General features: G+C 50.8%; 1 protein-coding gene across 1 annotated transcript in view; it reads left to right on the top strand.

Annotated features, from left to right (window-relative positions):
- The window catches only part of ZNF362 (zinc finger protein 362), a 40,448-nt gene extending 16,399 nt beyond the window's left edge, over positions 1-24,049 (top strand). Inside the window, exons 3-9 of the mRNA XM_068968695.1 lie at positions 2,844-2,907; positions 3,069-3,315; positions 6,674-6,995; positions 7,660-7,884; positions 18,875-18,953; positions 19,055-19,213; positions 22,414-24,049. Of these exons, the coding sequence (XP_068824796.1) occupies positions 2,844-2,907; positions 3,069-3,315; positions 6,674-6,995; positions 7,660-7,884; positions 18,875-18,953; positions 19,055-19,213; positions 22,414-22,530 (1,213 nt within the window). The 3' untranslated portion in view covers positions 22,531-24,049. The remainder of the gene's footprint in view (positions 1-2,843; positions 2,908-3,068; positions 3,316-6,673; positions 6,996-7,659; positions 7,885-18,874; positions 18,954-19,054; positions 19,214-22,413) is intronic.

Genomic DNA, 24,049 nt, shown 5'->3' with positions numbered 1-24,049 from the left:
CTCCCCCTGCCCGCCTTTGCTAACACAGGTAGATGTACACCAGGATCTGGAGCACCGACCCAGTCGTGGAGTTCCTTAAGCCCAGCCCGAGAAGGACACAGAGGAGTGAGCGCTGTGTGGATCAGATTCCATGACCCAGGGCAGACCCTGCTCCCTGTCCAGGGTTAGGGGTGGTTCCCTCCCTGATCAGGCGTCTGATAAGTGGCAGAGAGGATGCTCTATCCCAGCTATGGGACCCCCTACCTCCCTGACCAGTGAGGGGCTTTGGGAAGCCTGGACTTGGCGTTGAACTCAAGAGGAGGAGAGGACAGCTCCCCTGGACCAGTCCAAGGAACGGTTGGGTACAGTGGGCAGAGCGCTGGGCCAGGGCAGGAAAGAGGCACAGGGGCCTGTGTCAATCCCATTTTACAGATGAGAAAAACGGAGGTTCAGATTGCCGATGCCCAACACTGCAGGGCAGTGCTTCCTTCTGTTTCCCCATCTGTGTGGCCAGGAGCAAGTGCTTCCCTGGTGGTGGCCTAGCTTCCTCCTCTGCGAAATGGGGGTGCAGATCTTCCCAGCTTCCTGGGGCTCTGGCGAGAATGCTGCTGGATACAGAGGGCGTTGTACACCGTCAACAGGGGTGGATAATTGTGTGGGATTGCCTTTAAAATGCGTCTGATTATTTATTCCTTCATTTATTCATTCTATCCCGCAACTCACATTGTTAATCACCTTTGGGCCTAGGCACTGATGATGCCACGCTGAATGAGACAGGTGTCTTCAATTCCCAGTCCTCTCTGAGGCAGCTCCCCAGCTCCCCTTTCCCTCAGCCCTGGAGCCTCCCTACCCTGGCTCTACAGCTCAGATGACTGCACATTTTCCCCCGTGGACAACAGCAGGGAAGGGACAGGTCTGAGACTTCTGAATGGAAGGGTGGTGGGTGCCATGCCATCCTAACACAGGACCTGTCCACAATCCTAGTCAGGATGCTTTATCCTTCCTCCAAACAGCTGGAGGGACTGATGAGCTGGACGTTGGGAGTCTGGCAGATCAGAGTGGGGATCTCAGCTCACTGCTTACTTGCTGTGTGACCTTGACCAAGTCACTCTACCTCTTTGAACTTCAGTTGTAAAGTGGGGATGAGGAATGTACCTGCCTTTTAGTGTCAGTGTGCCTGGCACAAGGGGGGTACTTAGTAAATGGCAGCCTCCTCACTGGTTTTACTGTGTTGAGGGACCTGGAGCAGTCAGGGAGAACTCCAGGCAGGAAGTGCTGGTATTGGGTTGTGAGGGATGGGCTGGGTTGGATGGGTGGAGAGAAGGGCAGCTTGGTGTTTGTTCGTGGCAGAAACAGGAAGGCTTTTAGAGCTGCCTGGCCACCCAAGAGGAGGGCACTCTGATTCCCAGCTGGCCAGACTCAGACCCAATCCGACCCCCAGGCTGGGAGTGAGAGGCAAGACTTTTATATACAGGTATTGAGTCATATGCATGTGGATATTTGTTCCACCAAGGACTAGGGTTTGCAAAACACATTCCCCAGAGGAAACAACTTGAGCAAATCTGATGTCTAGTCTTGACTCTTGGCACCCTAGCCCTGTGGTCTTGGACAGGTCTCTTCCCCTCTCTCCAAGCCTCAGTTTCTTCACCAAAAAGTGGGATAATAGCTCCTGTGACTACTCCTCAAGTAAAGATCACAAGCAATAATTTATATAAACGATCTTTCTTAAAGCGTTGAGATTAGGTTGTATCCTTACAGAGGGTTTTTTTTTTTCCTGAAACCCTCTGCCTGCAATTCCAGTAGGGCTTCTCCCGCTTGTAGAGCCAGGAAAAAAAGGTTAAAGACACTTCATTTCAGCCTTGCCTGTCAAAAGAAGCAGTTCCATGTAAGCGACCAATACCAGTAGGCATTTAGTTTAGTGCTTTCTGTAAGGGACAGATAAAGCAGAGAAATTTGATAGGGAGCGAGACTTCATGGAATACCCCTGTCCAGCAGTCTCTGTAAGTCACTTCTTGACTTACTGTAGGGCCACAGGAAGACATGAATCCTTTGGAAGACAAAGATAGCTTTGAAGGCCCACCCTTCATAGTGCCCTGGTTGCAAAGCCCTTCTCACTGCACAGGAACTTGCCAGCGGTGAGGGCCACCAGACAAATTGTCCCATCCTTCTACTGAAGGGTCCCAAGCCTCAGGCCTCTTCATTCCCCTCTTAAGTACAGTGTTCTGACACATCCTTATAAGCACAATGTTGTACCTGGCCATGTTTGTTTCTTGAGGAGAACTTTCCAGAGGTACAATTCCCTGGGTCAAAAAATACTGTAATCATTTGAGTCCCCATAAATCATCCTGCCAAACTGCCCTTCACACACAGAGGCTGTTACCTGGTGACCCAGGTTGCCGGCTGTGTTCTGTGGGTCAGAAGGGCAGGGATCAGGGAGGGGCAGTTGCCTCTAATCTGCAGCCATTGACAAGGTTGCCCCAGGACTCCTCAGTTTGTCCCTGGGCAGCAGACTTGTGTGTCTAATCCATGGGGTTGGCTCTGCAGCCTAGAGTCTCTGTTGGGGGGGCAGGGATTAGTCCACTGGCATCAGGGTGATTTGGGAGGGGTGAGCTGGGGGGTGCTCTGTTTGGGATAGGACCTTTCTCTCTGGGGCCCACTGTGGGAAACGCTGAATTCCAGAGCTTCAGTCTGGAGGTGTGGTTCTCTGGGTCTGGGGGATGTCCTGCTCTGGTGTGGGGTGAGGGACCCACGGGGGCAGGGATCCCAGACACTGGCCCAGACTTGAGCGGGCATAGCTGATGGGAGCTCACCCTTGGCCGATGGGGAGGGCCCTCTTCCCTGTGACAGTCGCTCTCTCCCCGCAGGATGGCCGAGCCTCGATTTAACAACCCCTACTTCTGGCCCCCTCCTCCCACCATGCCTAGCCAGGTAAGAGGAAGCGTCGCCCCTCCTGCTGCCCTCCCCGGAGCTGCTTGGGTTTGCGCCAGGCTTTAGCTGCTGCCTGCGGGACGAGGGGTTCAAGGGTGGCCTGGCGGCCCGGGCCGGGTACGGCCCAAGCCCTCTCAGTCCCTCTCCGCTGCCTCCCGCAGCTGGACAACCTGGTCCTGATTAACAAGATCAAGGAGCAGCTGATGGCGGAGAAGATCCGGCCGCCTCACCTGCCGCCTACGTCGGCTTCGTCGCAGCAGCCGCTGCTCGTGCCACCGGCGCCGGCCGAGAGCAGCCAAGCGGTCATGTCGCTGCCCAAGCTGCAGCAGGTGCCGGGCCTGCACCCGCAGGCTGTGCCGCAGCCCGACGTGGCGCTGCACGCGCGGCCGGCCACCAGCACGGTCACAGGTACAGAGGGGCCCTGTGGGCGGGGCTGGTGAAGACTGGGCGGGGACTACCTGGGAGGGGCGTGGCCATGTCGCCCGCAGCGGGGCGGGGCAGGCAGGGCCTGGGACGGGGGTGGAGCTTCCAGACTTGAGGTCCTGTATCCTGTTGACCTGTTATACCAAGCCAGCCAGAGGGGGCCGAGGTTGGGTTGCTTGACCGTCAAGGAAGCCAAGTCAGGAATTTCAAGGAAGCCAATTCCAGCGAATTTCTGGAATCCAGAGGCGAACCCTAACCAGACTTGTGCGGGGGATTGAAGGGTGAGGGAAGACTTCCTTGGGTGGGTCCCCATGCGAGGAAGAGTTGGTGGTTGACTAGGGAAAACAGAGCAGCACGTGCAAAGTGAGGATGCGTGTCTAAAGCAAGAGTAGGACAGCGTCCATGTGGGGAAGATCAAAGGGTGATGAAACTCATCACCATCACGTGGCAGCTAACTCCAGGTGAGCATTTGTGTTCATCAGTGTTCACTCCCAGCCCGTTCGGTGAGGTGGCTGCCTTTTATAGGCTGAAGTACAAAAACCAGCAGCTTCCTGTGGTTCACCCTAACGTCTCCATTCAGCAGATGAGCGAACTGCGGCCCAGTTTCACAGCCAGTAAACGGCCGAGACAGGCAGTGTGGTTCCAGAGCCCAGGCGTGAACCCTGTCGCTCTGCCAGGGCTCTGCTGAGGCACCAGATTGTGAAGGACCCCGTGGGCCACCTGGGCAGTTTGGATTTTTACCTTCAGGCAGTGGGAGCCCGTGGAAGTAGGTGAGGTTAGAGAGCTGGGTCTCTGGCTGTGAGGTGGAGACTTGGCTCGGTGGGAGACTGGCATGGAGGCAGGGAGAGCTGCAGGAGAGGGTGGTGGCCTGGGCCAGGCAGCGGCAGAGAGGATGGAGAGAAGGGAAAAGAACTGAGGGATGCTGAAGAGGAAGAGCCCACAGGGCTGGGTGCTGGGCTGGATGAAGGAGTGAGGAGTGGGAGGATGGGCACCAGGGACACCCAGGCATTGCCAGTGAGATGGAATCATAGGAGGAGTGGGGTAGGGGACCGACTGTGAGCCCAGTCCTGCATAGATTGAGGCTGTGGGCTGGGAAGACATCCTAGGCGATATTATGGGGCTGGGCTGCCTGGTGCCCACCTCAGCCTGCTGGACAGACTTTTCCCAGTGGCCACTGTAACTGGGCCATTGTTCCTCCTTGGGCTGGCCCCCGCCACCAGCCAGACGCGTCTCCCGCCTCCCTCTCAGAGATGCTCAAGAATCTTGGGGCCCCATGAGCCTCCCTATCCAGGCCTCCTCCAGCCACCCTCTGCACGTTCCCTCCTTATCATGACCTTATTAAATTTATTTTTTCATTATAAAAGTAATATTAAAAAAGTAATATAAGCATATTAAGGGAAATTTGGAAAAAAAAGAGAAACTGAGAAAAAAAAATCACTCATAATCCCCAGCTTGTAACCCAGCAGCTTAGAGAGCCTTTAGTCCATTTCCTTCTTTTTCCAACGTTTTTGTGTGTTTTTTAATGTGCAGGGGGTGTGTTTTGCTGAGTTTGTGGTAAGGCTATACCCATGCCTGTAACTTTCTTTTCCTACTCAACATTTTATCATAAACAAATCCAGTGCATTTTTATTATAAAGGTAATTCATAGTCATTATAGAAAATATAGAAATTGCAGACAAGCTGAAAGGAGAAAAATTAACCCTTGTCCTACTATTGTTAGCATTTTCATATGTTTTCTCTGTATTTATTTTATCTTATCCTTTAATCACAGATGTAAAAAATGGATGAATTCACCAGGTAAAAGATTCAAATAATATGGAAGCAGATAACGTATGAAAATCTCCTTTTACCAACAAATTCTTTGCCCTCCCTAGAGAGAAGCACAGGTTACACACAGTTTAGTTTGGTGTGTCTCTTTTCGGATCTATCCCTGTGCTTTCACACACACACACGTTCTCTGTGTGTGCGTATGTCGTTGGGATGTGTGTATTTTTTGAGTCGGGGTTTCGTGCTGTGTATGATTGGCTCTCTCACCTGAGAGCACAGTTTGGCCTTCTTTCCCCGTCACTGCGTGTCTGTCTTGTCTTCGTGGTTTCCCTGTTCTTCATCTTGTGGTGAACCACATCTCTTTACACAGTCCCTCCTGCGGATAAGCAAACTGTGTCCAGTTTCGTCTGATCATCGTTTAGTTTGGAAGGTCCGAGTACACAGATCTTTGTCCTTATGTGCAAATAGATACCTCTTTATGGGCAATTTCTAGAATTAGAATTACTTTGTCAAAAGTTATATACATTTGAAGTTTCAATGGCTGTTGGTAAAGCACCCTTTATTATTAAGGTTGATAAGCTTACACTCCCAGCATGTATGACACACACGTCAAATACCTGTGTCAACTCTGGATATTAACTTTTCCAGTGCACAAGTTTTGGGTTCTTTTTTTTTAAAGTGTAGTTTTAACTGTATGATAGATATTTTCATTTTTGGTGTACTTTTCTTGATGTTATAAATGTTTCTAGTCCCTTCGTTTTTAAAATAATAACTGTTAATACAGAACTTAAAAAAAGAAAAGAAAAAGTTCATTGTCAAAGAATCAGAAAGTTAAGCCAAAAAAACTGTTTTAAAATTACCCCTAATTCTGCCATCCATATCACACATTGGTGTATCTCCATCTCCTACTTAACTTTTTCTGTGCCTTAAATTTTTTTTTTTTAAATTTTACGAACAGTCTCCTTTTTATCGGGCAGTTGATGTTCAGTAGAGAAAATTAATCACAATTTATTGAAACCTTCCCTAATATTGCATATTTCAGTTGCCTCTGATTTTTACTGTTATAAATGACATAGTAGTGAACATCTTTGTGCTTCAGAGTTTTTTGCTTGTCTGTTCTTTGTTGGGCTGATTTCCAAAGTGCCCCTGTTATAGATAATCAGACTCATGTAGTCTTCAGATGGGCTTCCCTGGTGGCTCAGTGGTAAAGAATCCACTTGGCCAATGCAGGAGACGGAATTCCATCTCTGGGTGGGAAAGATCCCCTGGAGAAGAAAATGACAACCCACTCCAGTATGCTTGCCTGGGAAATCCCATGGACAGAGGAGCCTGGCGGGCTATAGATCACGGGGTTGCAAAAGAGTCAGGCACAGCTTAGTGACTAAACAACAACAGTCCTTAGGTAGCTAAAGAATCTTACACGGCTCTCATTTATTGACCCCTGAGTAAAACTCTGCAAAGGGAAGGGGAGGCTCAGAAAGGCTGGCGACCTCTCAGAGACACACAGCTGGGTGGCGGGGGCTGACCTGGCCTCTGGCTGCCCCTCACCCCTGTCCCCACCCCCGTGTCTTCACAGGTCTGGGAATCTCCTCCCGGACCCCGGCTGTGAGCACATCGGAGTCAAGCGCAGGCACGGGTACCAGCAGCCCGTCCACACCCACCACCACCAGCCAGAGCCGCCTCATCGCCTCGTCCCCCACCCTCATCTCAGGGATCACCAGCCCCCCCCTCCTGGACTCCATCAAGACAATCCAGGGCCATGGCCTGCTTGGCCCCCCCAAGTCCGAGCGCGGCCGGAAAAAGATCAAGGCGGAGAACCCAGGGGGGCCGCCTGTCCTCGTAGTCCCTTACCCCATCCTGGCCTCGGGAGAGACTGCCAAGGAGGGCAAGACATACAGGTGGGGGTCTTGGTGGGAGGGGTCCAGCGGGCTTGGGACAGAAGCTGGTGCCTCGGGGCTGCCTCCGGAGCCTAGCAGTGGGCGATTGCAAAGAGGGGGCCCAGGGGCTGGAAGGTGGAGGATGTGGTCCAGAGGGGTGGGGTCTCCTGACACCTCCCACCCAAAATCCCACAGCCTTGGATTTTGATAGTCTATTTCCTTCTCTGTTCAAGCAATATTGTCAACCCTCAATGTTAGAATCATCTGGAGAGCTTTTCAGAAATGCCAGTGCCAGGGCGGTACCTCCAGAAATTCTGATTTAACTTGTCGAGGGGAGGCATATGGAGGGCCTGGGATGAGCCATTTCAGAAAGCTCCCCAGATGATTATAAAGTGTCTACAGCCAGGGCAGAGAACTCACCGAGTGTTGGAGCCCCTCTCCCAGAGCCATGGCCCAGCAGGCAGCTCTTCCGGGTGAGGTGGAAGCCTGCTTCCCAGCCTGGTGTCAGTGGGCCTCGGGGGGAGGATGTCCAGGCTGGGGGCCTGCCTGTAGCCCCCCACCCTGGACCCTCCTCCCAAAGCTCTGGCCCTGGTGCAGGGTCTCTCTGACACAGAGGGCCTCCCCTCAGCTCTCCAGGCATGGGTCGGAGGGATCTTCCCAGGGTGAAGCTGCCTCTTGCCCGCAGGTGTAAGGTATGCCCGCTGACCTTCTTCACCAAGTCCGAGATGCAGATCCACTCCAAGTCGCACACAGAGGCCAAGCCCCACAAGTGCCCGCACTGCTCCAAGTCCTTTGCCAACGCCTCCTACCTGGCCCAGCACCTGCGCATCCACCTAGGCGTCAAGCCCTACCACTGCTCCTACTGTGACAAGTCCTTCCGACAGCTCTCCCACCTCCAACAGCACACCAGGTGAGTGGCCAGCCTGGGGCTGCCCCGCTGCAGCTGGCTTCAGCTCGGCCCTTCTCTAGGTGCCTTCCCCAGACTCCTTTGCTTGGCGTACAAGGCCTTCTGTGATACAGCCTCTTTGGTGCTCCCTGGCCTCAGCTCTCACTGCTTGCCCTTCCCACCATTTGTTGTCTGTAGGTCTTCGCATGTGTTATGTCCTTTACCTGACACACCATCCCCCTCCTTTCCCTTGTTTTTCTGGCCCTCTCTTATCCATCTCTCAGTAAAACCTCCTCCAGGAAGCCCTCCCTGGCCCCCTGTGCTAGTTCCATAGCCCTTGGGCTTCCCCATCCAAGCAGTGGTAGACTGTCTTCGACTTGCCTGGTTATTTACCCACCACCCCTAATATATTGGGGATTCTCAAAGGTAAGGGCCCAGTCTCCTCCATTTCCACATCCCCAGTGGGTGGCACATAATAAGCATTGAAGCATTTATTTAATATTTGTGGAATAAATAGAACTGACTTTTCCAGGGCATGTGATTCATCCCTTTAACGAATATTTACACAGCCCCTACCACGAGCAGGGATGCCCCTCGGTGCTGGGAATACAGCGGTGGACAAAACAGAGACAGAGTCCTGCCCTCTTAGGGTGTACAGTCTAGTTGAATGTGCGAAAGGGAGATTCAGAGATAGACATGCTTTAAGGGAAAAAAGTTTTTGCAGGGGAGTACAGGCATCAGACTGGCTCGCCAAATAAAAACACCATAGTAGTTAAAGAAATAAACTAAAGGTTACCAAATTATAGTTCATCTCTTCAGAGGGAAAGAAGCCCAGCAGTTTTCTCGCATGATGGTTCTTGTATCTATAAGCACGGCTGTCTGCCAATATCAGCATTGCGAAAGTCAGGATAAAATAGTTTCTGCTGCGGAATTTGTACCTCACAGAAAGTGCTCAGGGGTTGCTGTCTTTGGGGCACTAAGACTAGACAGAGGGACCTGAAGCTTGGTTTTGTTGTTGTAATTTATCCATTTCTGTCCATTGTCTTTGTATGCTTTGTCCCAGAGTGCAAGATGTTATATCTGTTTCTCTGACTTTGAGGCATGATGAGTAGGTTTGATGATAAGGAACAAATAACAGGATGACCTCAAGATGGCATCAGTCTGCTTTTCTCATCCCCATGCCTCCTAAGGCATGGATTTGACCATGAAGATTAGTTTCAGAAACTTTCTGATTTTGTCATGATTTTACTTTTTGAAGTTTGGCTAGCTCTATGGATATGCACGCACGCATGCCAAGTCGCTGCAGTTTGTTTGATTCTCTGCAATGCTGTGGACTGTAGCCTGCCTCTGTTCATGCCATGCCCTCCTCCAGAGGATCCTCCTGACCCAGGGATCTGGACTCTGCATCTCTTAATGTCTCCTGCATTGGCAGGCAGGTTCTTTATCACTAATACCACCTGGAAAGCCCAGTGAAGTGCTGATCAATAAACAAAGTCCCTCTGCATGTTTGGTTATTAAAAGTAGAGCATGTGACCCCCCAGGGTTTGAGAGTTAACTTCTGTCAGGAGATTTTCTAAGGCCCCAGGCTATAAGTTTAGTCTGTGTATGTGTGAAAAGATTTTTCTTATCATGTTATCTAATCGAAGATCTATCTAAGTTCCTACAGAAGATTAGGAACCTAGAACCATCACATTTCACCTCTTGTCAGGTTGTGCGCATACAGCCTGTAATGGGAAAGTTACCATCTGTTGGGAGAATCCCTAGTTTGTCAGTGTTTCTGGGCTGGCAGGAATGACTTTGCTCATAACCTTAAAGGCAAGGATTCCACAAGCCATGGAGTAGATTCAGTCCAGTTTCCTGGAAGCCTGGGGAGGCTGTATTCCCACTTACGAAGTACAGGCCTTGTTTCTTGCTATCATGCCGTCATGCCTAATTAAATGAAATTTGTCTTTAAATGTGACATTTCTGGCATGGTCATGGTTACAAATTTGATTTACCCAATTATATCCCATTAGGAAGGAGGACAGCTTCTTAGTGAACCTGTTTAGAGAAACGAATGGTTCTACGAAGGAAAAGTCTCAGTAAAGGCACTTTGAGTATTTTTTAGCAATCATTCTGGGTAGATTTGTAGACACGGCCAATTACATGTCTTTTCAATAGAACTATCATTTTAAAATTTCCTTGATATTTCATCAGTTTATATCTGTGTTAAATTTGTAGAGTCCCCCTGCACTCTATCCTCTGCGATTCTGCAGGGCTAACTGGAGCAAGGAACCATTTAAGGAATATTCTAGTCCAGTTTGTTCAAATATAGCCCCCTAAATTGAATAATAGTGGTAGATCAAAGGAAAGAAAAGGGGGCTTTCTCATATATTGGTGATGGCTCAGTTGGTAAACAATCTGCCTGCAATGCAGGTGACCTGGGGTCGACCCGTGGGTCAGGAAGATCCCCTGGAGGAGGAAATGGCAACCCACTCCAGTACTGTTGCCTGGGAAACCCCATGGACAGAGGAGCCTGGCGGGCTACAGTCCACGGAGTCACAAGAGCCGGACATGACTTAGCAGCTATTTCTGTTAGAAGATAGAATATTAACTGCAGTTAAATCACTTTTATCCAGTCCCAGGTCATAATTCTTGTTCCCTGATCTTGGGGAGTTAGTCTGCTTTGCAAAGTCATCTCCTTCTGGACTAAGGACTTGGATCCTGGCTGCCTTGGCCTCAGGCAGTGTAGGTCGTGGTGACGGGGCATCTTGGAAGCCTGTGCCCTGGGTCTCTTCCCAAAGTGTAAAGAGCCAGTGCACTGGCCCAGTCCTCTCCTGAGGCCATGCACTCCTGATGTTTCTTTCAGAAGGCTCAAGCTCTGACCTGAAGCACAGGGCTTTACGCACGTGTGAGGCAGAGAGCCAGATGTGTTGCTAAGATTGAATGACTCTGGTCTATTTATCATATAATCAACAAAACCAGAATGGAGGAGAGTGGGGTCCTCTGTTCAGGTGTGATGTATAATCAGTTGTTCAGATTCAGAGCAAATTTTTTTAAACTTTTCACTTTGTATTGGGGTATAGCTGATTACCAATGTTGTGATAGTTTCAGGTAAACAGGGAAGGGACTCAGCCATACATATACATGTATCCATTCTCCCCCAAACTCCCCTGCCATCCAGGCTGCCACATGACATTGAGCAGAGTGCCCTGTGCTATACAGTAGGTCTTTGTTGGTTATCCATTTTAATTATAGCAGTGTGCACATGTCTATCCCAAACCCCCTAATTATCCCTTTCCCCCATTCTTCCCACTGACAACCATAAGTTCATTCTCTTAAGTGTGAGCCTTATCCTATTTTTAAGTAAGTTCATTTTTCTCATTTCCTTGTAGATTCCACATATAAGGGATGTCATAACGATATTTCTCCTTCTCTGTCTGACTTTAGTTCACTCAGTATGACAATCTCTGCATCCATCCATGTTGCTGCAGGATGGCATTGTTTCATTCTTTTGAATGGCTGAGTAATATTCCAGTGTGTAGATGTACCACAACTTCTTTATGCATGCATCTGTCAGTGGACATCTAGGGTGCTTCCACGTCTTGGCTCTTGTGAACAGTGCTGCCGTGAACACTGGGGTGCGTGTATCCTTTTGGATCATGTTTTCCTCCAGATATATGCCCAGGTGTGGGATTGCAGGGTCATATGGTAGCTCTATTTTCAGTTTTTTAAGGAACCTCCTTGCTATTCTCCATCGTGGCTGTACCAGTTCACATTCCCACAGAGCGTATTATAGGCAGCAAAGGCACTGACTCATCATCATGATCTTTTAATTGATCTCATAAAACAGGGGCCCCCAGCCCTCAGGCCGTGGACCAGTAGCAGCCCATGGCCTGTGAGGAACTGGGCTGCGTAGCAGGAGGCGAGCAGTGAGCAAGCGAGCAAAGCTTCACCTGTATTTACAGTCACTCCCCATCGCTTGCATTACCACCTGAGCTCCACCCCCCGTCAGGTCAGTGGCAGCATTAGATTCGTATAGAAGTTGGAACTCTGCTGTGAGCTGTGCCTGTGAGGGATCTAGTCTGTGTGCTCCTTATGGGAATCTAATGCCTGATGACCTGATCCCCCATAATGGTGCGTTGAATAATTATTTCATTATATGTCATCATATATATTATGCCCCATATATCATTTTATTATAGATTATGTAATAATAATAGAAATAAAGTGCACAGTAAATATAATGGGATTGAATCATACTGAAACTACCGCCCTGCCCCTCTGTGAAAAAATCGTCTTCTGCAAAACTGGTCACTGTGCCAAAAAGGTTGGGGATCACTGTCATAAAGCATGTGTTATGACTGGCACCAATAAGTAGTTAAATCTAGGAGAAAAATCTTTTCAAAGACATTTCTCTGTGGATACTTCTCGTGCTGGTCTCTGTACATGAAAATAAATTGTTGGTTTTTTTTTCTCTGTCTTAAAAAGTACACAAATATATATATTTATATTACATGTGATTATATATTACATATTATATTACTATATATTATATTTATATAAATTATATGTAATTACATATATACACGCATAAAATTAACTCAGGGAGATTGAGCTTCTTTTCTTTTGATTTGCCAACTTTCTCATGCTACAAACTTCATGGACCGCTGGTACTCTGGTGTTTGGCTAATTAATAAAATGCGGAGAGTACAAAACGTGCCCGCACTGGGAGCATTTGTAAAGCTGGGGAGCAAATCTTTGGTGTTGCCCAGTGGCCAGCTGGAAACTCCCAAGAGCATCTGGGTGTGAAAGATACCTTGGTAATTTATTATTCTGAACTGGGGGCCTGGATTTGAGCAAGCTGGCAGAGGAGGCAGAGTCGGAGCGTCAGTCTGGTAGGAAATAAACCCGGGAGCAAGTGATAATTAGAGTCCTAGTGTTTTCAGAAATAGCTGTTTGTTTGAAAATATTATTTAAGGCCGTGACCAAACAAAAAATTCACAGGCCCTTGAGGGGAGAGTATTTTGTCAGAATGTTCCTTGTTCAGGGATTGCTCTCTGCTCTTGAGGGCACAGTTCTTTTCTCCTCCTCTTTTTTTCCCGAGTGATTTGAGTTCATAGTGGTTGGAAACTAAACGAGCAACAAAAGAGGGTCCTATCAACATTTAGAGACAAATTATTAGTCATTATGCAGTGGTGTATGTAATTAAACCAATGTGTCCTAACCCAGTGACAAAGAGGTGGGTGTCCCCAGTGCCCGCAAGTCCCAGAATCCTTTAGATAAACAAACCCAAAAAAGCCAAACATACGGAAGCAACCAGATTCCAGGTTTCTTGTTTTCCACTATTCCACAGAGACTCCTGTTTTTTGCCCCTGGATCGAGAACCAGACAGTCAAGGCATATAATCAAATCCATCTTCCTAACATTGTGCCAGCAATGAAGGGGGTAAAAGAAGGTCATGTCAAAACAGAACCAGCTCCGGGCACGTAATAAAGGCGGAGCTAGAAGCAGGTTGAGCCGGACCCCCCGGGAGTTGAGAGAGCTGTGCCTGGAAGCACGTGGGGGCTTGTGTAGTTTGAGTGGCTTGGCAGCTCTGAGTGTCTCGGTGGGACCTCCCTCTGTGAGAGGAAGGCACAAGACGAGAAAGGTGACTCGCAAAGTGTTTGCAGAAATCCAGGCTTCGGAAGGGTCAGCCCTGTAAGTTATAAACACCACGTGTCTTTAAGGAGCAAATGAACAGGAATTTGTAGTGAGTCTATTCATGGTCGAGACACAGCAGATGTCTTGTGTTTCTGTAGATGAGGTAACACGTCTGTAGGTAACAGCTGTAGATGCCACGACGCAGAAATCAGGGGTAACCTTGTTTCACGAGGGGGTTAGTTTATGAGGTCTGAGAAGGAGCTCGATGTTTTTACCTGTTTGGGGAACATCTGCGAGACAGTGACTCTGGTTGTGCCTGTTTACTCAGGCTGCGGAGTGGGCTTCGCCTCTGTTTCCCTTCTCCTGGCTTTGTGATGTTGTGTACATGTGTGATGCTAATTGTGGCAGGGTCGGTTTCTCAAGTGTGATGATAGTGACATCCTAGCAGCAACTGCTCCTTGTCAGAGCATACAAGGTATGCCTTATACCTGCTTTGCATATATACAGGGTATCCGTAAAGTCCATACAGGGTATCCATAAAGTCCTTACACGGTATGAACCTATTTCTCAATAAGATAATGAATCTGAAAAGTGCCACGGAGAGAGAACCATCTCAAGGGAGGTCCAGTTTTACTGTATCTATCATTGTTTTAGTTACAAAACACAGTGGGACTGAAGCCACTCAATGTAACATGCCGTTTCTTACCTGGAGGATAGAGGATAAACAGGAACTAATGACTTGTCTATATTTATTTTATTTTTTTTTTTATTAAATTTTAAAATCTTTAATTCTTACATGTGTTCCCAAACATGAAACCCCCTCCCACCTCCCTCCCCATAACATCTCTGTGGGTGATCCCCATGCACCAGCCCCAAGCATGCTGTATCCTGCGTCAGACATAGACTGGCGATTCAATTCTTACATGATAGTATACATGATAGAATGCCATTCTCCCAAATCATCCCGCCCTCTCCCTCTCTCTCTGAGTCCAAAAGTCCGTTATACACAGCTGTGTCTTTTTTCCTGTCTTGCATACAGGGTCGTCATTGCCATCTTTCTAAATTCCATATATATGTGTTAGTATACTGTATTGGTGTTTTTCTTTCTGGCTTACTTCACTCTGTATAATCGGCTCCAGTCTCATCCATCTCATCAGAACTGATTCAAATGAATTCTTTTTAACGGCTGAGTAATACTCCATTGTGTACATGTACCAAAGCTTTCTTATCCATTCATCTGCTGATGGACATCTAGGTTGTTTCCATGTCCTGGCTATTATAAACAGTGCTGCGATGAACATTGGGGTACATGTGTCTCTTTCAATTCTGGTTTCCTCGGTGTGTATAATTCTTCTTAAACATAGAATAAATGCCCCCTTTGTTTTTCATAAATTATCTTAAAAGAGACGTGAGTGTATTAAAAGCTAACGTGAAAATGTCTTAGGAACACCCTTTCTGTAAGTTACAGTCCTTAACGATCCATACTTAAAAATTTTTTTAAATTATTTTGGGGCGCGTCAAGTCTTAGTTGCGGCAAGCGGGGTCTTTCGTGGGGAGCACAGGCAACCTCACTTTCACTTTCCTGCATTGGAGAAGGAAATGGCAACCCACTCCAGTGTTCTTGCCTGGAGAATCCCAGGGACGGGGGAGCCTGGTGGGCTGCCGTCTACGGGGTTGCACAGAGTCGGACACGACTGAAGTAACTTAGCAGCAACAGCAGTACAGGCTCAGTAGCTGTGGCACGTGGGCTTCGTTGCCTTGTGGGATCTTAGTTCCCAGACCAGGGACTGAACCTGAATCCCTTGCATTGAAAGGCAGATTCTTAACCACTGGACCACCGGGAAAGTCCCTACAATCCTTATTGTTATCCCCATTTTAGAGGTGAGGAAATTGGAGCTCAGGGAGGCAAAGTCACTTGCCCAAGGCCACCCGCTAAGAGGAGGCAGAAGTGAGATGCGAGCCAGAGTGCCAAGGAGCAGCCTATGGCTTGGTGGGAGTGCGTGGGGGGTGGGGTTGGGAAGTCAGGTTGCAGAAGAAGGTGGGGCGAGGTCCAGGCAGGAGAGCAAGGCGAGTCTTCTGGATGCCAGGGTGAGCTTGGGGTGGTTAGTGGGGTGAAGGAGCAGCTCAGAGGCACTGATTTCAGCTCTGCCTCCCTGCACTACCCATGCCTGGAGTCGGTGGTGAGTTCCCCACATCACTACAGATGCTGGGAGTCGGGGCCAGTGCTCCCCTAGTGGGAAGATGCCCTACAAAGAGATGACTCATTTCAGAATTGAGGACATGGCCCTGACTTGAATTTCAGAGGCTGAAGAGCTTGGGGGCCAGTTATCAGGGGTACTGTGGCTCCTTGAAGCCCTTCTGAGCCAGCCCAGTGCTGAGTGCCATGCATAACGAGAGATCAGAGGCCAGAGGCAGGCTCTGGGCCAAAGGAACTCCTACCACGACCTGGGAGGCCGATGGATGTGAAAAATCCCATGAAAGCGGGAAATATGTGATGGAAGGTTGGGGAGGATCATCTGGGTTGGGTCCATATGGAAGGGTCCATAGCCCTTTATAGTGAGAGACGGAAATGGTGTTCCCAACTAGGGGAATGGCATGAGCAAAGGCTCAGAGGCTGGTGGGGGGCTGGGGATTTGGATTCTGTCCCAGAAAAGGGGGTAATATAGGGGGTGTGAAGCAGGGCTGTGACAAGGTCGGATCCCACACTGCTGCTGTGGTGGAGGTCAGGAGAGGAGAGGCTGAGACTGAGAGTCTAGGAAGGAGGCTGGGCAGCTGGGGCACGGGGGGTGGAGGCCAGAGGAGCAAGATCCGAAGCAAGGACCTGATGTCCCTGGAGAACCATCAGTCAGTCAGTCAACACACACTTATGAGATACCCCTGAGGAGTAGGTGGTGGTGATGATGTGAAGCGTAGTACTGCTGTCAGTGACTGACTTCAGGAGGAAAGAACTCACCTTCCTATGAGGCCCTTCCTGTGCCAGGCCCTGGGATGATGGTGGTGAAGAGACCAAGAGCATTCTTGCTCTCGAGGAGGGAGGCAGCCAGTGTTGGTGACTAGACATTGACAAAGCACGTGCCCACACACACACAGACTTCTGCTCAGGGGTAGGTGCAGGGGCCAGGCCTAGTCTGGGGGGCCAGGAAAAGCTTCCCTGATCAAGGGGCTTTTATACTGAGACCTAGAGTCTAGGTTCTAGCCAGGTGTGAGCTGGAGGAAGAGTGTGCCTAGAAGAGGAGCAGTCTGGATACAAGACGAAGGTAGGAAGGGACCTGAAATGTTCAGGGTGGGGTGGAGGGGAGGCGGCAGGGCTGGAGCCTTGGGGTGGGGAAGAGGCATGACCTGGGCAGCAGTGGGAGGCAAGGACTTTGGGGTGGGCATTGTGGGGTTTAAAACAAAGTCAGCCTACATCCTGGGGTGCCTTGGTCCCCTCTGCCACCTGACCCCTAGCTGACCGAGTTCCAAAGCCCTGGGGGGTACAAGGATAGGATGAAATGGAAGGGTTCTGGCAGCAGGTGCAACTGGCCCAGGTGGCCATTAAGGTGCTCCCCTTGTAGAGACGGGTTGCAGCAGGCTGGGGTGATGTCCCCAAACATGTAACACCCCTAAGTGTGCAGGTAGAATAGAGGTCCTCAGAACTGCAGCCCAGCTCCACCTGGCCTGTCTCCACACAGCCTGAGATGCGCTGTCCCTGCCCTTGGGGCTCCCTGTCTAGTAGAGAAAACAGAGGAGGGGGCGGTCACGTGCTGAGGTTGCAGCCAGGGCACGGGGGCGGCGAGCAGAAGCATCCATCAGGCATGGTTGCAGATGAGAAGTGGTCCTCCTGCCAGGACGCAGGGTGCAGGAGCAGAGAGGTGAGGCCGACCGCAGGTGAAGGGCCTTGACTGGCACTCTAGGGAATCTGGACTCAGTGTTCATAGTGGGCAGTCAAGGTCATGGGCTCACTGATGGCAGGGAGTGTTCCTTATTCCTGTCTGGTCAGCACAGGACCTGGCCAGAGGGACCTTAGTTGTTTGATGAATCTGTTGATGGGCAGAACAAACCAAAGGGTTGGGGCTTTTGGGAAGGAGGTGGACCACATGGTCAGAGCTGGATTTCCCCCTCTCATCTAATGCTTGTTGGCAACTTAGGCAAAAGAGGTCCATGTCTAGCCTGCATTCCGTTGCCCACCTGCTTGGCACAAGATTTGCAGAGCAGATGACTGAAGACAAGCCTAGGAGAGCGGGGAGGGCCTCCCATCCCTGTGTGTGCGCCACGCTCCTGAGCCCCAGTTTTGCACTAGATCCCAGTCCCCCTCCATCCTCACCTGGCTGCTGGGCAAGTGCAAGCAGCAACAGCCATCAGAAAGCGCAGCCATCAGCCTTGAAGTCACTGCTCCCAAGTCTCCTCAGTGAGGACCCCCATCACCCTATTTAAGATTACACCTCCGACATGACCCCACTCATCCGCTTTCTTCTCAGAGCACTTATTACCTTCTACACACGCTTTACTTATTTATTTCATGCTTGCTTGTTTTGGCAGTGAGTTTGTCTGTTTTGTTCACTTATATGTTTTGAGCACCCAGGGTGGTTCCTGGCACACAGGTGCCCGACATAGTAATTGTTAAATGAATGAATAATAATAATAATGGTAAGTGGTGATGGAGTGCTGACTTTGTGCTGATATTTGCCTAAGCCCCTTTGCATATTATCCAATGTAATCTTCACAAAGCCCAGTGAGGTGGATGACTGCATTTTTATACCCTTTGTGCAGTTGAGGAAACCGAGGCTCAGTGATTTGACCACGGTCACCCGGCTAGTAAATGGTGGAGCCAGGATGAGAACAAAGAGGGGCTCACAGGAAGGACACAGAGGGGCTGACCTTCAGGGCCACCCTGCCCTGAAGTCTCTCAGTAGCTGGGGTGACCAGATAGCCACATGGGGGGGCGGGTGGGCAGGACAAAGAAACTGGGGGCCAACTGGGGAGGTGTCTCCTGAGAGAGGCAGGCAGGCAGGAAAGGTCCTGGCAAAGCTGTGAATCTGTTCTTTTCAGTGGGTTGGTCTGCAGTTGACTTTTTTAGAAGAGGGGCAGAATGCAGTCAAAGTAAGCCCGCCATGATGATTGCGAGGCCTGAGTGGGTGCTGGTGGAGGGCTGGGTTTAGTGGGGCCCTGTGAGGAGCCTGGAGGCTCTGGTCACAGACTGGCAGTGGGAAGCTGGAGAAGAAAGGACAGGGCTGATCTTCGAAGTCCCAGCTCTTGTCTGGGGCTCACTTGGGGTGGGGGGAAAATGTGTGGAGCAGGGAGCCTGGGAGGCTTGGGGGCCAGAGGTGTGGGGCAGGCCAGCCAAGGGCTTGGGGGCTGGAGCTGGCCTGGGGGACCTGCCAGGGACTCCACCTTACTGGGCTCCCCATTGCAGAATCCACACAGGTGACAGACCCTACAAGTGCCCACATCCTGGCTGCGAAAAGGCTTTCACTCAGCTCTCCAACCTCCAGGTGAGTGCCTGCCTGCCCACTCTGCCTGCTAGGTGCACAGCTCCCTCCACCCTCTCCAGGGGAGCTCAGCTGCCTCCTGACCCCCGCTGTGCTCCCCACAGTCTCACCAGCGCCAGCACAACAAGGACAAGCCCTACAAGTGTCCCAACTGCTACCGGGCCTACTCGGACTCGGCCTCCCTGCAGATCCACCTCTCGGCCCACGCCATCAAGCACGCCAAGGCCTACTGCTGCAGCATGTGCGGGCGTGCCTACACCTCGGTGAGTGCCCGGCCCCTGGGAGCCTCTCCCTCACCCCAGCCCCCTCAGTCCTGTACTGATGCTCCCATTTTCCAGATGAGGAAAGTGAGGCCCTGGAAGAGGGTAAGATCACAGTGAATGTCAGAGCTCGGCCATCCACTTCCCCGTTCTGTTTTTGGCTGCCTCAGGCTAAGCTCCCCTCAGGCAGCCTTTAGCCTGGGTGCCAGAGGTGTGGTTTCCTTCAGGCAGTGGTGGAGGAGGGGGGCTGTCACCCTGCTTCCCAGGGCCAGGGAAGGAAGTGGGCCTTTTCCCCACTGGGGAAGCTGCAACCCCTGTCATGACCACAAGGGGGCATAGTGACCTGGCCCAAGAAAGGCGATCTACCAGGAAAGGTCTAAACAGGGCCAGAAAGGTGCCAATCCCCTGTCCTCTGGTGGGAATTTCCCTGAACAAGGGCCTTTCAGACCCAGGAGAGGGAGTCCAGGTGAGTCACTCATGTGTGTCCTTTGGCCTAATCAGATATTCTGGTTAACAGACCCCCACATGTCCCAGTGATCCCCAAGCCTCAGTTTCCTCATCTGTAAAACGGAGGAGCCAATAGTTCTTAACTCATAGGACTGTTGACTGAGAGTCAGCGCCTGATAGACCTCAGCTAACACAGTTATTTATTTACCCAGTGTCTTCTGAACACTTGTGCCAGGCACTTGGGAATCAGGATGAATCAAACAGACATATTTGTTGCCCCCAGGCAGATTAGGAGTCTACTGCTGGAGACAGACATTAAACAAGTAGCCACACAAGTGAACATGCAGTGACCGATCACGGTGACTGCTCTCCAGCAGGCTTTCTCGACCTTGGCCCATGTTGACGTTTTTGCTGGGGGTGCTGCCCTGAGCATTGTAGGGTGTTTAGCAACATCCTTGGCCACATTCCACTTAGCAACCGCTCTTGGAAGAGGCCTCTAGACTTTGCCAAATGTCCCTTGGGGGAGAAATTGCCTCTGATTGAGAACCTTGGCTATAAAGGAAAAAAAGAAACATATGTTTTGAAAGACAGCTGCAGGAAGGATAAAATGGAGTTGGGGAAGGGAGATGGTTTGGGGTAGGTGTGTGAGGAAGTAACATTTAGAAGAAGGCGTGGGGGATAATTGGCCAGGTGAGGAGAAGAGGAGAGGAACTTTCCAAGCAGGGGGACAGTGAATGCAAACACCCTAGGTGGAACCAACGCGGTGTGTTCCAGAAACTGAAAAATAATTAGGTCACACGAGGCTGTGGGGCCCTGTTAGGAAGTTTGCATGTTTTCCCAGGTGGAGTGGGGACCCATGGGGAGAAGGCTGTCCAGGAGGGTTATTTTGAAAGTTCACTTTGGTTGGAGGGGGCGCATGGATCGCACCTTGAAGGAGGGGTCGCCAGCCTGCAGAGCCATGGTTCTTAGAGGGGATCTGAACTCTGGGAGAAAGGGGCTGTCAGATTTCACCTGGCCTAAGGCCTCACCCTGAACTGGGCCTGACTGGACTCCACAGAACAAGAATAATTACCTTTTCTGAAAAAACATTTTAGTGGATTGACTTTTAAGCTACTCTAATACATAAAAGAAACATTTGCGAATAGTGAGCCCTCACGTTTCCGCTGGGGCTTCCCAGGTGGTTCAGTGGTAAAGAGTCCTGCCAGTGCAGGAGATACAGGAGATCCGGGTTCGATCCCTGAGTGGGGCAGATCCTCTGGAGGAGGAAATGGCAATCCACTCCAGTATTCTTGCCTGGGAAATCCCATAGACAGAGGAACCTGGCGGGCTACAGTCTATGGGGTCGCAGAATCAGACATGATGCAGCATGCATGCATACTGCCATCAGACCCCAGGACCTGGCATCAACCAGTCCTTCCTCAACCATGTCCCTGTTTTTTGAAATAAAACTGACATCATATTGTTCCATCTGAAAATTTTCACTTTGTGTCTTTAAACATACTCTTTTTTTTTTTTTAACTTATCCACAATACCTTTATAAAACCTTAAAATGATTCGCCATAGTCCTTAATATCATCAAATACCCAGCTGGTATTCACATTTTCATTTGTCTCATTGGATGGCATAATTTATATTTTTATTTATTTATAAATTTTATTTTTTAATCAAGATCCAAATAAAATTCTTACATTGTACTAAGTCAGTGTAGCTTTTAAACTATTCTTCCTTGCCCCCACCCCGATCCCTTTTCTTTGCAACTTTCTTTGCAACTTACTCACTGAAGAATAGTCTCCTCGTTTGGATTTTGCTGATTGCTTCCCTTTGGGGGTGTTTGATAGCACTTTGTCACCACATTTGAGGGCTTCCTCTGCCCGATGTTGAGCACACTGAGGTAGGAATTCAAGACGTGGCAGATGGAAACCAGAGCACCACTTGGCGGGTTAGTGTGAGGGCCTGTGGGTCTGCAGGTGAGCCTTGGGTCACCTCACCCACCCAGTCTTGGGTGCCTCAGGTCAGACTCAGCCGATGCTGGGGGTGCTCAAAGGATGAACCGAGCCTGCCCAGTTTATGCTTCTAAAGTCACCAGTCAGATCAGGCCCCAGTTCTTCCCAAGGGAGGGGAGAGCTGGGGGATGCTTCTGCTGGGGCTCCCATCACCACCTAGAATGAAATGTAGAGACTAGGAAAGCAGTGGTCCCCTCAGCCCTACTGCTTGCTAAGAGCGTTACCCTCATCACCATAGCTACCCTGTGAAGTCCTTCCTTCCCCATCCCTGCCTGCAGAGGAGGAAACTGAGGCTTGGAGGGGTGAGATGACTGGTCCAACGTTCCACTGCTGAGAAATGGCAGAGCCAGGGTCACCCGAGGCCTGCTGCTCCACCCTCACTGGAAGCACCGGCCAGATGGGGGCAGGTCTGCTCCACTGGACAGGACTCCACTGCAGCCAATTGGTTAATGGCCTGGTCCTAGAATTCCAGGTGGTCACGGCTGAGGGACGGGCCTGATGCCTGCCTGCTCTCTAGTCAGCACACAGTGGGCTGCGACTCTGGTAAATGAGCCAGCTCCCACCACTGGCAGAAATGCAGTACCCTGCAACCAATACCAGTGCCCATCTGGCACCCCCAAAGCTGTGGCTGTCCACCTCTAGCCGGCTCATCTACCCAGGAGCCCTCCAGTGGCCGCTTATAGGAACTGCAGTTCCCCCTGCGCCCTTGCCAGCAGCTCGTTTTAAGTTCTGAATCTCACCCCCTGCCCGCAGGAGACCTACCTGATGAAGCACATGTCCAAACACACGGTGGTGGAGCACCTGGTGAGCCATCACTCGCCCCAGAGGACGGAGTCCCCCAGCATCCCGGTGCGAATTTCCCTCATCTGAGCCGACCCGAGGCGCCGCCCCGCCCTGCCCACTGGCAGACACAGACCCAGGCAGCACCGGCCCGACTCCCTCCAGGGGCCCTCCAGGAACAGCCGAGCTCTCTCATGACCTTCCTGACCTTCCAGAAAGCCTGGGCCGCAGAAGCCCTGCCCGGTCCAGCTCCGGGGGTGGCCAGGCCAACTGCAAGATTCTGGACTGTTTTGGTGGCATCCAAAGACGATCTCAGAGCACTTTGAACCTCTCCGCTGGGTTTTCCTTTTCTTCCCCCATCCTTCACTTGCTTCACTGTTTTTTTGTTTTGTTTTGTTTTAAGTTTGTTTTGGAAAATAACAAACAAAAAAAAAGATATTTATTGGCCAAGAAGTTGGTGCTGCTAAGACCGAGAAATGGAAAGAACCGGACAGATGGACACAGAGACCCAGAGGGCAGCGTGGGACCTTCTCTTGCCACAGCCTCGGGTCTTGAGGGGAAGGCGCAGGCCTGAGAGTCTGGACCGCAGTGGGGCTCCCCCGTGGGAGGGGCAGGAGGCAGCTGGAGTGAGCCACTCGCCCCCTGCCGGCTGCCAGCTCGAGCCTCCAGAGCTGCGCCCTGGGCATCACTGAGCAGAGGGACGTGGCAGCTCCCAGGGCTGCCCGGGCTTCAGGAGACAGATGGAGAGGGGCCGGGAGGTCCGCAGGACCAAAGGGTGCAGGGTTGGCTGGGCTGGGCGCAGGCCCAGGGAAATGGGGTGGGGGCGGGCTGGGTAAGACCCGGTGCCCCCACTGCCCTGAAGACCACCCCAGTCTACCTCAGTGCTGGCCAGGAAACCTATCGGCTACCTCTCCCACCATCCCAGACTGTGGGCAGCGGGGGAGGGAGTGAGCCTGGGGCAAGGACCCCCTCCGCTCGGCAGAATTTCCTCCGGTTGGGGCAGTGCCCAAGGAGGGGTTACTTGTCTTCCCTGCCGTGGAGGGGGATCCCCAGCCCAGGCCCTAGGCCGCTCGGCAGGGAAGGGATCCTCGGGGAGGAGGGTCCCAGGAGCAGACCCTGCCCTCAGCCCCCACAGACACACCCCAATCTGAAAGCCATGCGTGTCCGTGTATATAGGAACTATGTACAGAGCCCGGAGAAGCCCCCTCTACATCCCCTGGGGAAAAAAAGAAAACTAGACAGAAACTCATCTATATATTCTGTATCTGGAGTTCCGTTTTGAATATTAACTGTGTTATTTTTATACACTTTTTAAGCCTTAACTCGCCATTGATTTACCAGTTTAACGTCTCCCGGGGTTTCTTTTCCCACGGGGTTCTCCGCCCCGCCCCCACCCCTTTGTTTGACTTGCGTCTGATACTCAGTATTGTAGCTTTTCGTCCGCATGTTACTACCCTGTAAATACGCTGTTATACATACTGTTAACACCCTTCGCTTTTTTCTATGGGACCTCCAGGCCACCGTATTTAGAACTAGTTACCTTATTAAAAAAGAGAAAACAGTCTGCTGGCTTCTCAGTGTGCATCGTGGTGGCAGGGAGGTGAGGGCA

This window comes from Capricornis sumatraensis, chromosome 3 (genome assembly GCF_032405125.1).
Source record: "Capricornis sumatraensis isolate serow.1 chromosome 3, serow.2, whole genome shotgun sequence".
Taxonomy (NCBI): Eukaryota; Metazoa; Chordata; class Mammalia; order Artiodactyla; family Bovidae; genus Capricornis; species Capricornis sumatraensis.
This window is presented reverse-complemented; position numbering and strand designations above follow the sequence as displayed.